This window comes from Alexandromys fortis, unplaced genomic scaffold (assembly GCF_014885135.2).
Source record: "Alexandromys fortis isolate MF-2015 unplaced genomic scaffold, M_Fortis_MF-2015_v1.1 scaffold_263, whole genome shotgun sequence".
NCBI classification, from domain to species: domain Eukaryota; kingdom Metazoa; phylum Chordata; class Mammalia; order Rodentia; family Cricetidae; genus Alexandromys; species Alexandromys fortis.
Window position 1 is genome coordinate 1,410,889 of NW_026068165.1, and position 15,698 is coordinate 1,426,586.

The 15,698-nt window shown below is 42.3% G+C and overlaps 1 protein-coding gene across 1 annotated transcript in view; it reads right to left on the reverse strand.

The window, feature by feature from the left end:
- Window positions 1–6,870: 6,870 nt before the first annotated feature.
- The window catches only part of Ptges3 (prostaglandin E synthase 3), a 29,625-nt gene continuing 20,797 nt past the window's right edge, over window positions 6,871–15,698 (reverse strand). Inside the window, exons 6-9 of the mRNA XM_050128142.1 lie at window positions 13,776–13,865; window positions 10,980–11,042; window positions 9,552–9,576; window positions 6,871–7,790 (exon numbers count right to left, since the gene is read on the reverse strand). Coding sequence (XP_049984099.1) covers window positions 7,771–7,790; window positions 9,552–9,576; window positions 10,980–11,042; window positions 13,776–13,865 — 198 coding nt within the window. The 3' untranslated portion in view covers window positions 6,871–7,770. The remainder of the gene's footprint in view (window positions 7,791–9,551; window positions 9,577–10,979; window positions 11,043–13,775; window positions 13,866–15,698) is intronic.

Genomic DNA, 15,698 nt, shown 5'->3' on the forward strand with positions numbered 1-15,698 from the left:
TCGGCGCAGCTATTGGGTGAGTTTGCTGCTCATCTTTTGCAGGGCCGCTCCTATAGGGAAAAAGGCTCGAAGCTCCTCAGTCATTGGTCTAAACTGGTGCCAATCTTAAGCGCCTTTTTTTAATTGGCGGAGCAGCGCTCTGAGTTTCGAAACCTAATTGGGCCATAGGAATGTCAATTGGAAACAGTACTTAGTGGAACTACGTTTAGGTGAAGGGGCGGGGTTCCGGTTTAACGTGTGGACTAGGCTGTCTTTGACTGTCCTTGGGCCTTGAGTTAGGTGACAGCCTCGGAGGTTAACCCAAATGGTTGCACCCTCAAAGTCAGGAGCCTTCTGTGGCATGAAACCGTGGGTTTCCCCCCCCCCCCACAGTAGTGAGGGTGGAAGTTTCCAAGCGGCTCAGCAAGTCAGAAACCTGGAGGTTCTTCATTTAAAGCCGTGTATGCAATAAAAGAAGCCTAAGCAAACCATCCTTCGACAGGTGCATGCACTTCATCGAGGAGACAAGGTTATTTATAACACTCGAGGGGTAAATAAATTTACCTAGTCACCTAGTCAAAGAAGAAATTGCCCTAACCAGACGTGGTGGCAGAACCCTATAATTCTAGAATTTGACAGGTATAGGCAGGAGGATCAAGAGTTCTATCCTAAGATGGTCAACGTGAGACCTTGTCTCAAACACAAAACGAAAGACCAGAAGTAATAGACTTTGGCTGCAATATGTATTAGAAATCCCTAAGATAAAGTAGAAAGGAAGAATATGCCAAGTTCACGCTTGCCTGAAATCATGGGTTTTGTTTTTTGTCTTTTTGTTGTTGTTTAGTTGGAGCTAAGGTGAAAAGCTTGTATAGAGAAAAGATGAGTTCAGAGTGAGAAGCCCAAACCAGGTCTCAAAAGGACTTTTGAATGAAAGTGGAAGCTAGCCAGCCATAAGTGTGTGTTCCTCCAGAATAAGTCAGGGTCAATGACAGCTATTCCTGAAATAGCAATTTTATTCAGCAACAATGGGGATGAGGTGGGGGTGTCTAACAGGGAAGACCTTTGATCTTCTTGAGAACACATAGCTGTAGACTTCCATTACTTCTCATTTTTTTGCATGATGATGAGTAATTTCCTACTGTTAGACAGTGGGGAGCTAGCAAAGGCTGTATTGTATGTAGCTGGGCGGGGGATGCTAAGCTCCATGCGCTGTGTCTAAGCACAGGACATACTTTTTTGGTGTTTGTGGTACTGGGACTTCACATATATTAGACAAACACTCTACAAGTGAGCTGTTTCTCTCCACCCAACCACTTACGCTCAAGATCCTCCTGCCTCTGTCCTCCATAACAGGTGCTGTAATAGCAGGCATAGCACCTGCAGACCACGTGCTGAGTTTGCGCTGTTTTGCTTTGCTCCACAGCAATCCCTTTCGTTTGTTTTTTTTTTAATGCGGTTGGGTATTTTGAGTGTTTGGGAGGCCAAAAGATACTATCAGATCTCCTGGAACTGGAGTTACCGATGGTTGTGAGCCATCTGACATGGGTATTGGGACTAGAACCCTGGAAGAACTAAAGGCCACCACCTCTCCCACTTTGAGTCTCTGTAGTGGTTGAATGAGAATGGCCCCCATAGGTTCATATATTTGAATGCTTAATCACCAGGGAATGGAAGTGCTTGAGGATTAGGAGATATGGCCTTATTGGAGAAGGTGTGTCACAAGGTGTGGGCTCTGAGGTTTCAGAAGTCCACACTAGCTCGTCTCCCCACCATCCTCACTTAAGTAGGAGCCAGACTGGGGTAAAGCATTGATCTTGTCACTTACTAGACATCACCAGATAAGTAATTTATCTCTATATCATTTATTTATGTACAAAAGGTTCAGTAATGGGATAATTTCACCAGCTGCTCATAGCATTAAACAGAGTAATATATGAAAAACAATTCAAAACAAAATCTGGCCAGGCAGTGGTGATGTACAAGTACACCTTTAATCCCAGCACTCAGGATACAGAGGGAGGTGGATCTGTTTGTGGCCAGCCTGATCTATAGAAAGAATTCCAGGACAGCCTGAGCTAGACAGAGAAACCCTGTTGGGGGGGGGGGGCGACAAGAAAAATGTTAGCTACTGTTTGTACTTTCTAAAAAAATGTGTATGGGTGTTTTGCTTGCATGTTTGTCCTCTCCGAGGTCAGAAGAGGGTGTCAGATGCCCTAGAACTGGAGTTATAATTCTGGGAATTGAACCCCAATCCTCTGAAAGAGCACCCAAGTTCTCTTACCCGCTAAGCCATCTCAAATTAACTTTTAAGAGCTGGATTTCTGAGTGGTTAAAAAGCACTGGCAGCTCTTGCAGAGGACCAGGGTCTGGTTTCCAGTGCCCAAATGGAGGCTCACATCTATCTGGAACTTCAGTACCAAAGGATCTGGAAGCCCCGTTTGCCTCCTCTGAAACCAGGCATGTATGTGCTGCACTTACAGACATATAAACAAAAACTGGAAACAGACTTTTTTTTTGAGCTGGGGTTTCTGTGTATCCCTGGCTGTCCTGGAAATCACTCTATAGACCAGACTGGGCTCAAACTCGAGAGATCCACTTGCCTTTGCTTCCTGTGGGTTGGGATGAAAGTTGTGTACCACCACCCCTGGCTCTTTCTTGACACCCAGACAATACAAGTGATACTTTATGAGCACATCTGTACTCACAAGTGACTATGCCCTGAAGTTCATAACTCGAAGCCTCACCAGTTTTATGAAAATGTACTGCTCACTAATTTACTTCACAGTATTGATATACACACTGGTCATGCTCCCCAATTCTTTCGAACCCTTGTCTTTTTTTTTTTTTAAGGATCGATTTATTTATTACAGTATTCTCAGTATTCTGTCTGCATGTATACTTGCAGACCAGAAAGGGCACTAGATGTCACTACAGATAGCTGTGAGCCATCATGTGGTTGCTGGGAATTGAACTCAGGACCATTGTAAGAACAAGCAGTGCTCTTAACCACTGAGCCATCTCTTCCCACACTCTTGTAATTCTTTTTTTAAAAAAATATTTATTTATTATGTATACAATGTTCTTTCTGTGTGTATCCCTGCAGGACAGGAGAGGGCACCAGACTTCATTACAGATGGTTGTGAGCCACCATGTGGTTGCTAGGAATTGAACTCAGGACCTTTGGAAGAGCAGGCAATGCTCTTAACCACTGAGCCATCTCTCCAGCCCCCCCTCTTGTAATTCCTTTTTTTTTTTTGTTTTTTGTTTTTTCGAGACAGGGTTTCTCTGTAGCTTTGGAGCCTGTCCTGGAACTCGCTCTGTAGACCAGGCTGGTCTCGAACTCACAGAGATCCGCCTGCCTCTGCCTCCAGAGTGCTGGGATTAAAGGCGTGCGCCACCATTGCCTGGCCCCCTCTTGTAATTCTTAAAACTGAAATAGTTTTCATTAATCACAAGGAACACATTCCAAGATCCCTAGTAGAAGTCTGCACGTTTGGATGACACCAACCCATATGTATATTTTCCTTGTATGTAAATGCCTATGGTAAAGCTTAACCTACATATTAGGCACTAATAGCACAATTACTTTTTTCAGGGTTGATGATAAACCCATGAATAAAATGCTCAGTGCCAGATGCCTAGCCCACAATAAATTTATTATGTGAAAGTAGGTTTTTCTCTAAATCCATCACTGTACTATACACACGCTTTTTATGATGGAAGACAGACTGCCTACAAGATGCACTGAGGTGAACAACAGTTATGAGTTAGTGTTGGGCTACTATTAACTAAGGCTAGGAACTATAACAATCCATCCAGTAGTCCAGCTTCAGAGATCCTTATCCCCTTTACTTATGGCTAGCTAGCCTTTGCATTTCATCTATTTAGCCCATTTCTACTGCCATTTCCAGCCCAGTTTTCTCCTAGGACTGTAAAGAAAAGAGCAGAAGGCCGTAATTTAAGTAGCAGGTGCTTGCCTGCCAAGGACACGGGAGACTACAGAACCTACCCCCAACACCATGAGGAGCAGAGCATACTGGGCAATACCTGTCATCTCAGCAGGGGTGGAAGCAGGCCTGCTGAAAGACAACACCAGCTACCTAACAGGAACCAATCAAACAACAGACACATGGGCCTGGAGACATAGATGGCTTAGCAATTTAGAGCACTGGCTGCACTTTCAGAGGACCCAAGTTCAATTCCCAGCACTCACATGGTGGCTCACAAAATCTAACTCCAGTCCCAGGGTACCTGATGCCCTCTTCTGGCTTCCAAGGGCATCAGACACACAGAGTACACAAACATACACGCAGACAACACACACACACACACACACACACACACACACACACACACACACACACGCATAAAATCAGAAGACAACCCCAAATTCCAAAAACAAACCCCTCCCTCAAACTCATGCAATATCCCCCGTCAGAATATGACTTTGACATGTTCGTTTTTGTTATTATTCCATTACTACAGGAACATACTGTAAGTCAGCAGTTCTCAAACTGTGGGCTGTGAACCCTTTGGGTCAGCAAACACATCTTCAGATGATTCCTAACAGCAGCAAACTTAAGAGTAGCAACTTCATAACTCTTCATTTTTAGGCAACCTAAGACCCATAGGCTGAGAACTGCTTAGAGTGGTGTAAAGGATGACTTAGTTCCCTTCAGCTAGAGATGGTTCAGAGACAGTGCTTTCAAAGGGTTAGGGTTTGGCTCCCAACACCTACATAGCAGCTCGACCACTTTTAACTCATTCTGGAGTCTCAACATTCTCATCTGGACTCCATAGGCATTGCATATACATATACATGCAGATCACTCATAAAATCTTAAATTATACCCTCGCCTAAATCCTGCTTCACTTGTTTAGAAATAACCAAAATGTTTTAAGTGTCTGAATAGTTCTATGGTAGAGCACTTTCCTGTTGTATATGAGTACCTAGACTCATATGTCGAGCACTAAAAATGTTTGACATACATCACTTTCACTCATTCCCTTCCCATCCCCATTTTTTTGAGAAGTGTCTGTGTAGCTCAGGCTGTCCCAGAACTGGCCCTACAGATCCGGCTGGCCTCAAACTCCTGATCTGCCTCCTGAGTGCAAGGACTAAAGGAATATACCACCATTCCTGGTAGAACATAGACTACTTATTTCTGGGTTGTCTCAAATGTTTATAAGCTGTGAGACCAATCCCTGGAATTTTACCCACATTAGTTATCTGTTCCATATACCAGACTGCAACAAAAGGTTTGGATAGTTTACCAAGAATAGAATTTCTGATAAGGACAAAGTATATCAAGTTTCCCAAGTCTCTATCTTGGCTATTGTTCCTTGTACTGATTTTTTAAGAACAGGGTTTCTCTGTGTAGACCTGGCTGTCCTGGAACTTGCTCCGTAGACAAGATTTGCTTGCCTCTTGTCTTGCTTGAGTGTTCAGACTAAAGGTATTTAGTCTCCTACTGCTTTGACAAGACACAACATTGCTCTGAAGCAAGGCTTGTGCTATGTAGACTTGGTTCTTAGTCCAGGCTGATTTTAACCTTATGTAGCCAAGGAATGGATTGCCCTTTCCATCCCTAAGGGCTGGCTGGACTACAGTTGAGAGCCACCAAGCTGTTCTTGCTTGTCTTAGGAATGTTTGAAGGTTTGTGTCCAAATGTCCAGATTAAATGTTAAAATTTTAAGAGCTAGATGTGATATGTGTCCTTTTCACTCAGTGATCCTAACTCATCAATGTTATGTGAGCTTGTTATTCAACTGGAGTTCTTAAAGGACCAATACCACCTCCCGCCAACCCCCAAATTTAAGCGCTATAGAGAGAAGAGCACCTTCTGCTCTCAGAGGACCTGGGCTCACCAAGACCCATATATAACTCCAGTTCAAGGGGCTTTAACAGTCTTCTTGCATCTGAGGAGACCTGCACATACATGGAGCAATTTATTTTTTGCTTTTTCAAGACAGGGTTTCTCTTTAACAGCCATGGCTGTCCTGGAACTTGCTCTATAGACTAGGCTGGCCTTGAACCATTTACCTCTGCCTCATGTAGCACTGGGATCAAAAGTGTGGACCAGCCAAGTCATTCTTTACATGTAGCATAATATATATCCTCAGACATACACACACACTGCGAGTTTGAGACCAGCCTGGTCTACAAGAGCTAGTTCCAGGACAGGCTCCAAAACCACAGAGAAACCCTGTCTCGAAAAACAAAAAAAGTGGCAGTGGCAGGGTGGGGGTGTGTAATTGGCAGGAAGAAAGGGAAGAGACAAACTTACTTTTAAAGCAATTTAAAAATGGGCAGTGGCAGCCAGGTGGTTGGTGGTGTAAGCCTTTAGCTGCAGTACTTGATATGTAAATGCAGGCAGTTCTCAGTGAGTTTGAATTTTGAGGCCAGCCTGGTCTACAAAAGCAAGTTCCAGGACTTTTACAGAGAGCGCCTGTCTTGAACTCACCCACCAAAAAACCAAAACCACTTCATTTCTGAGCTCTCTACACACAGAAATAATCAAGGAATCAATTTTTCATCTTCATTCAACATTGCCTGGATTGCTACAGCATGGTGGAAACACAGGCTCCCTCCACAGGACAGACTTTAGCAGTGTGGAGGTAACACTGCTAAATGCAGGAGCTGAGAGATGTACAGGAGGACAACACATTTAGTTTTATTTCAATCAAGTCACACAACACTTTTCCAGCTGCTGAAAGTGCATCTACAGTTTCCATTACAGATCCACTTGAAAGGGTTTCCTGTGACAGTACAGCAACCTCTTTTTTCAAACAGGAGCAGTCCCAAAGTTTTCCCTCAAAAAAACATAAGAACTCCATTCCAGTAAGTGGAAAATACATGAAATTACAGCAAACCAGACACTTAGAAGGAAAGCCAAGAAATCGTCCAACAGTTTATTAGAAAGAATGTAGACATTTAAAAAAATCCCCACTGTCATGAACATAAATTGAGGTTTTCCAGCCAGGGCATAAGCTGAAATCAAAACAGGAAATAAAAAAATCCAATAATGTATTAACATTTTCCACTCATTTGCCATACTGACAGTGCAAATACAAATCTGGTCTAAAATGTACAGACTCTCAAGCAACAATGTACAGCTTTCTTTCTTCGTCCTCCATGCTTAGAGATGTTAAAAGAGCTTAAGGGCCAAATAATACCAAATGTATAGGATTCAAAAACCATCTAAAAGTTAGGGCATTCACTAGTTTTAGCTAAAACACCTGAACACTGACAAGTGATCACATACAATAATGTAAAGTACATTTTTGAAAAATAAACTTGAGTGGAATAATTCTGAAAGGTATACTGAAAGAATGGCAGGGTATCAGTTTAAGAATCAGCCAATTTTTTTTCTGCCCCCTTCAAGTTCATGGTCTGGGATCTAAACTAGGGACCTTTCCCTAAGCTGAGAGCTTCCTAAGATGTAAGTAAGTAGCTGTGTTATGAAGAAAGAGGACTTAGGTGAAATGTGTTTATTCAGAGCTGTTGTATCAGTTGCCTAGGATCTCAACCGCTTCATGGAATCCTGGGAAATGTTCATGCATAAGGATATTGCCTTACCTGACTTAAATTGCCCCATACAATGGTACATTATCAACCCTTAGTGAAGCCTTTAAAAAAAAATTAAAAAAAAAAAAAACAGGTTGAAAAATGGGTTAAAGGAGGCAAATACAGCATCTGCCTTTAGAGCTATCAACTCAGGAATTTTCTCAATTATGAAATCTTGCAGAAGTTATTTTTCTTTCTCAAAATCCAGGCGATGACAACATTCCTTACTCCAGATCTGGCATTTCTGAAAGGATTAGAAACAATTAGTTAAGGTCTAGAAGAGAACTACAACAGAATCTAAGAGTTACAAAGTCTCAGCAGAGAAGCAGCTGACAGAACTGAAAGTCCTAGTAGCACTTGTGTGCACAGGACCCCTTAAAGAGAAAGGGATCTCTAAGGCCTCTTCCTTAGAGCTAGCCCATTTCACCCCTTGGGATGTCCCCCCCCCCTTTAATTTTTTTTTCCCCAGAGAAAGGTTTCTCTGTGTAGCCCTGGCTGAACTGGAACTTACTCTATAGACCACACTGGCCTCAAAATCAGAGACCTACCTGTCTCTGCCTCACAAGTACTGGTATTAAAGGCACATGCCACCACTGCCTGGTGTTCTGAGAATTCATTCAGCCAATTATCTTTTGGGGTACTGGCCCTTAGGGCACAGTGTGAGGTGCTACGTGTGCACTAATAAGCAGAGACAAGAAGCATGTTCACTCTCTTGGGAGGTCAGAGCACAAGTAAGTGTGTGCCGTTTTTCACATCTCCCTGGGGCAGAGTGGCTTTTACCTTGTCCGTATTCTGTGAGCCTGTGTTTTCACTTTGAATCCCATTTCCTTTGTATCCCCATAATAAAGACAATTTGTAACTCTTGAAGTAATATCCCTCGCTTTAGCTTGATGTTTTCTCCTTTCTTAGTAAGTTAATTCTATTCTACGTTAAATTTGAAAAGTATGGGGCTGGAAAGATGGCTCAGTGGTTAAGAGCTCTGCCTGCTCTTCCAGAGGTCCTGAGTTCAATTCCCAGCAACCACATGGTGGCTCACAACCATCTGTAATGAGATTTGGTGCCCTCTTCTGGCCTGCAGGGATACGTGCAGATAGAACACTATACATAATAAATAAATAAATTTAAAAAAAAAGTATGTTTTTGGGACTGGACAGATTACTACTCTTCTAGAGAACCCAGGCTCATTTCCTGGTAATGAAAGAGTAGCTCATATTTGGCTGTTAAGTCCAAGGGCTCTGACAGCATCTTTCATCCCCTAAGTACCAGCTATGCACACACACACACACACACACACACACACACACACACACACGCAGTCAAAACACATAATAAAATGTGCTAGGTGGTGGTTGCGTCCATCTTTATAATCCCAGTACTTGAGAGGTAGAGGCAGGCAGATCTGAGTTGGAAGTGAGTTTGGTCTAGAGTTACAGACAGCCAGGGCTACACAGGAAGAACCCTGTGTAAAAACAATAGGTATGAGTTTTTCCTCCACTTTTCCTGGTGGTTGCTGTGATTTTAACCTAACCTGTACTCTAGCATTTTTTTTTATTTATTATGTATACAATATTCTGTTTGTGTGTATGTCTGCAGGCCAGAAGAGGACACCAGACCTTATTACAGATAGTTGCGAGCCACCATGTGGTTGCTGGGAATTGAACTCAGGACCTTTAGAAGAGCAGGCAATGCTCTTAACCACTAAGCCATCTCTCCAGCCCTCTAGCATTCTTTTAAAATTAAATTGTTCTTTCTCTTCTTTCCAAGATAGGCTTTCTCTGTAGCTTTGGAGCCTGTCCTGGAACAAGCTCTTGTAGACCAGGAGGGACTCAAACTTACAGAGATCCACCTGCCTCTGCCACTAATTAAAGGCATGTGCTACCATGGCCTGGCATTAAATTGTTCTTCAGTTTAAAAAGAAATTTGGTCTCAGTGTAGGACAAGCACTTACACTGGAAACAATAAAACAAATCACAAACACCCGCTTCCCCCCAAACCCCTCACTTACTTTCATCATCACTGTCTTGTGAATCCTGTAGAAGAAATTTTTATAAGTTACACTAATCGTACACATTTCTCTTTACAAAAAGAATATTTTTACCTTAAAAATCCAAAAATTGTACTTTTTTTAACCACAGTAACAAATACAATTACATGGAACCCAGAACTTAATGATAATTCACTTATTCTCCTAAAGTGAATGACTTTGCAACAGAACCCTTTCTGTAAAAGATATTCTGTACTTCTTGATTAGGACTGAACTCACTCCATTCTTCCCCTTTTTATCATCTCGTGTCATTCCATTAAAGGGAAAACTGACTCAATACAAAGACAACAATGAATTCTAATTCTACATACTGAAGTTGAGAATTCTCCCAACTACATAAGTAACTAGTGCTAAAACGTTGTAATATTAAAGGAAGAATTCTAATAGTTGAATATGCTTCTTCTTGATGCATTCACATCCCTTTATTATTATAGTCTCCGACCTGGCTTTAAATCCTATTTATATCCTTGGGAAAGACAATAATTTTCTTTCTTCTCTTTTGTTTTTTCGAGATGGGATTTCTCTGTAACTTTGGAGCCTGTTCTGGATCTAGCTCTTGTAGACCAGGTTGGCCTTGAACTCAGAGATCCACCTGCCACTGCATTACCTGTGCTTGGTTTAAAGGCAAACGCCGCCACTACCACCCAAAGACAATCTTTTTTTTTTTTTAACCTTCAGGCAGGCCCTCTGGAAGAGCAGCCCAACCTCTAGACCCCAAAGACAATCTCTTAACCCTTACTTTTGTGCAATGATTTGTTAAAAATATGATCCTTAATGGTCCAAATAAAATTTTCCAACCAGGCCAAAAAAATTCCCCCCAAATGGATACATTTTTTTTTTTTTTTTTTTTGTTTTTCGAGACAGGGTTTCTCTGTGGCTTTGGAGCTTGTCCTGGAACTCGCTCTGTAGAACAGGCTGGTCTTGAACTCACAGAGATCCGACTGCCTCTGCCTCCCGAGTGCTGGGATTAAAGGCGTGTGCCACCACCGCCGGGCTAAAATGGATACATCTTAAAAATAAACAGAAAAAGCGGGGCGGTGGTGGCGCACCCTTTAATCCCAGCATTCGGGAGGCAGAGGCAGGCCGATCTCTGTGAGTTCGAGACCAGCCTGGTCTACAAGAGCTAGTTCCAGGACAGGCTCCAAAACCACAGAGAAACCCTGTCTCGAAAAACAAAACAAAACAAAACAAACAAACAAACAAAAAAAGGAAAAAAAAAACAACAGAAAAATAAACCACCAACAGCAACAAAAAAAGCAGCACTTCCCTTTATGAGGGGGAAAAGGATTGGATATGAGTAAACACCTGCAGGGAGCAACTGAGCATGTAAGACCATCTATATTGAACTGCCTTTCACTGCTATGAAACAGAAAAGGTTCATATACTTACATCATCTGCTCCATCTACTTCTGGTAAATCTACATCCTCATCGCCACCCATGTGATCCATCATCTATTTCAAGCATAAAAATTAGTTTTTTAAAATGTTAAAATCAGCTTTAATAAGCTACACACTACAGATATAAACCTTTACTCCATCATAGGTTCCCATCTATGAATGCAAAAGAAACTTAAGTTGCTTTCTCGGAAAGGCAGAGTCTATGTATGTAATTACATACACTCAGAGAGAATACTACTTCCTTGAAAACAAGGGAAGGTTCAAGTAGGACGCGGTAGCCACAACTACACACTGGGGTAAGAAGCAAGCCTGATGGGCTACATAAACAAACAAACAAACAACAACAACAACAACAACAACAAAAAACTCAAATGGCTCAGTGGTAGGTTTTTTATGACAGCATTTCTCTTTAATTTTGGAGCCTGTATGCCCACCTTTACTTGTTGCTCTTAAAGAGGGACTGGGCACACATGGTGGCTCACAATTACTGATAAACTCCAATTCCAGGGAGGGGTATCATGCCCAATTCTGACCTTTTCAGGCAGCAGGTATGCAAAATAAACATTCACATACATGCTGCCTGATCTACACAGTAAGTTCTGGGCCAGCCAAGGCAACACAGTGAGATCCGATTAAAGAACAAACAATAACGAAAAACAACCCCAAAACAAAAACCTTTTAAAAAGAAAGCTGGGCAGTGGTGGCACACACCTTTAATGCCAGCATTCAGGAGGTAGAGGGATCTTTGTGAGTTCAAGGCCAGCCTGGTCTACAGAACCGGGGTACACAAACACCCTCACACCTTCAAAACAACCAAACCAAACCAAAAATCAGACTGGCAAGGTAGCTCAACAGTTAAGATCACTTGCTTATTAATTGGACAAGTTGAAAACTGCTCAAAATGTGCCACGCACAATGTCAGGTGCTGATAACCTTGTCTTACTAAAATCAAGAGCCATGAGATGCTAAGTAAGCAGTTAAACACATGAAGTTGGAAATTTAGCACCTAAGTTTTAATTTTCAGATAGTCTCTTGTAGGCAAGGCTGGCTATGACCTTACTATGAGCTAAAGACGACCTCGAACTTCCTGAGCCCCATATCCACTACCAGTTTGCTGTCACTTCTGGCTTCCTGAAATTCTGGGGATCAAAAATGAATCAGGGCTTTATGCAAGTATTCACCAACTGAAGCACATTCCTCCTTAACTTAGTTTATATACATCTAACAAGTATCTCCCGATTTGGCCATAGTAGCATACTTGTGACAGTTTACAAAACAAAACAGCATCAAAGTCCTTTTGTTTAACTATCCCACTCTTGACTTTTTTTTTTTTTTGAGACAGGGTGATCTCACTCTGTAGGTCTGAACTCAGTAAGTAGACTAGACTGCCTTGAACTGACAGATTCTCTTGTGCCTCCTGCCTCCCAAGTGCTGGGATTAAAGAAAGGCATGGACCAGCACAACTAGCTCCTCTTCTTGATTTTGCAAACAAGCACATGGATACACACTTCAGTGTCAACAACTCACCACGATGCTCCTTGTTTATTGTTTATTTAATTTTTTGCGGGAGGGAGGCCTGAAGAGATGGTTCAGTAGTTAAGAACACTTGTTTCTCTTGCACAGAATCCAGGCTATTTCCTGGCACCCACATGGTGTTTCACAATCACCAGTATATTTTCTGAACTCCTCAGATAGATACATATATGCAAGCTAACACTCATTCACAAAATTGGGAATTATGGAGTTATACTACCATAAGGTTGCTGGGAATCAAACCCAGGTCTTCTGTAAGAGCAACAAGAACTCTTAACTGCTAAACCATCTCTCCAGACCCTGATTCCAATGTATAAAAGTGTATCTGTACTATATAGTTCCAAAGTGAAGTGCAAATGCTGAATTCATACTCCAGAAGAGTTCCAACATTGGGCTGGTACCTATACTGGATTAAAACTTCTTAAAAGAAAAATTTGTAGTTCTGATATTTTGTGCATATGGGTGTTTTGCCTGCACATGTTTTTGCACCATATGTAAGCCTGGTATCCAAAGAGACCAGGAAGGTCATCAGAGTCTCTAGAAATGGAGCTATAGAGCAGTTGTGACTGACCATGTAAATGCTGGGAAATGAACCCAGGTCCTCTGGAAGAACAGCCAGTGCTTTTAACCACTAAGAGCCCTTTCATTTTTAATTTCTATACATCCGTTTTAAAACATTAATTCTTTTTTTTTTTTCGAGACAGGGTTTCTCTGTAGCTTTGGAGCCTGTCCTGGAGCTAGCTCTTGTAGACCAGGCTGGTCTCGAACTCAGAGATCCACCTGCCTCTGCCTCCCGAGTGCTGGGAAAAACATTCTTAAAAAAAATTTATACATGATAGTGTTTTGTAAGTTCCCATAACACTGAGCTTTAAAAACCATTTCAAAAGGTGACTTTGAGGAAAAAGACCAAGGTTTGACTTCCAGTGGCTTAAAACCCTCTATAACCTCATTTCCTGGAACTGTTGACACAATCACCAGGCCTCCATAGGCACCAGGTTCCCAGATGGTGCAGACATATACACAGGCAAAACACACCCATATGCATTAAAGAAAAACATATCAAAGTGTTAAAGTCAGGTGGTGGCAGTGCACACCTTTAATCCCAGCACTTGGAAGGTGAGTCCTGTGAGGCCAGCCCAGTATACAGAATGAGTTCCAGGACACTGAGAAACCCGTCCTTAAAAGGAAAAAAAAAAAAGGAAAGACAGGAAAATTATTGAGAACAGGGTAGAGGATGCCACTAAGAGAACTTACCTCAGAAAAACGGTCAAAATTGGACATGTCCTCATCTGAATCATCCTCCCAGTCTTTCCAATTGTTGAAGTCCACACTAAGCCAGTTAAGCTATAGATCAAGAAAAGCATTACCCATGTTAAATTTTTTGAGCTTACAGCCACTAAGGAGACAAAAATCAAAGGAGAAAAATCCAAGGGAAACCAAAAGTAGTTAACAAGCCCATGAATCGTTATTTTAACTTTCCTTTTATACAAAAAACAGCCATCCCTCTGGAGAAACGGATTACAGGCTGCATATTAGGCACTCTTGTCAACTGAGCTACAGCCCTAGTGCCACTGTTTTCATTCTAGACAGTACTGTTAGGAATTCTCCCTAACCTAACATGAGCTCTCTGCCGATGCAAAAATCCCAATCCAAGCCAAATTAAGAAATATCCATGTTTAATGGGATTCCTGCGCTCTTGGGCGGTCCCGAGAGGCTGCAAAAGCAGACGGGGTGGGGAGCAGTGTCGACGATGACGACACAGGAGGGGACCTTCCAGGGAAGCAGTTTCAGTAGACTGGGAGAGTGGGCATGTTTGGCGGGCACAGAGATAGGGCCTCCAAAGATGGAGGCCAGAGACGGACTTGGGACTTACAAGTACCTTATTATGTAGCCCTAACTGGCCTCAAATTCAGAAATCCTTATGCTTCTGCGTTACATACTGGGATAAGCCACCACACAGGTACTTCTAAATGTGTGGAGGAACAAGAAGATAAGAGAACAACTTGAAGTCGGTTCTCCCCTTCTACCACATGAGTTCTTGGAATCAAACTCAGCTTTCAGATTTGGCAGCAATCATGGTTGTCTACTAAGTCATCCTGGCAATCCACCCCCAGTTTCTTGAATTTTAAGTGACACTAAACTTTATTTCCCTATGATAACCAAGTACCTTAGAAAAGCTTTCTCTCTGCAAATTCTCTCCCTTTCCTTTTTTTTTAGACAGTTGTAACTTCTAAAGACCATGATGGTCCTGAACTCATGATTCTCCTTTCTCTGTGAACCACCATGCCTGGCAAATTCTTCTGGGGGAGTAAACTTAGTATCTTGTAGACACAGAGTACCAAGCCCAGCCCTAAAAAAGGGCAGGCTCTGACTATATAGCACAGTGTACTGGTGATTTTGTCATTGAACACAGGTTAGAGTCCTTTGAGACCAGGCTGCAGGCAAGCCTGTAAGAACATTTTTTTTTAAATATTTATTTATTATGTATACAATATTCTGTCTGTGTGTATGCCAGCAGGCCAGAAGAGGGCACCAGACCCCATTACAGATGTTTGTGAGCCACCATGTGGTTGCTGGGAATTGAACTCAGGACCTCTGGAAGAGCAGGCAATGCTCTTAACCTCTGAGCCATCTCTCCAGCCCTGTAAGAACATTTTAATTAGCGACTGATGGGCATGGTCCACTGTTGGTAGGGTAATTCCAGGGCTTCTGGTCCTGGGTTCTGTAAGAAAGCAGACTGGCTTAGGCCATGGTGGTGCTCACCTTTAATCCCACCCAGTACTTGGGAGGCAAAGGCAAGTGGACCTCTGTGAATTTGAAGCCAGTCTGATCTACAGAGCTAGTTCCAGAACAGTTAGGACTGTTACACAAAGAAACCTTGTCTCGAAAAAAAGCCAAAAAAGCAGACTGAGCAAGTCACGGGAAGTCAACCAGTAAGCAGCACCCCTCCAGGGCCTTTCTATCAGCTCCAGCATTCAGGTTCCTATCCTGGCTTCCTTCAGTGATGGACTATGGACGTGGGAGTATAAACCAAATAAACCCTCTCTCTAAATTGGTTCCTATGGTGTTTTATCACAGCAACAACAAGTAACCCTAACAAAGACATCTAGGGAAGCTAGTTTGAATTTCACAGTATTTCTGTCTTAGCCTCAAATGTGTTACTATATCTGATGCATA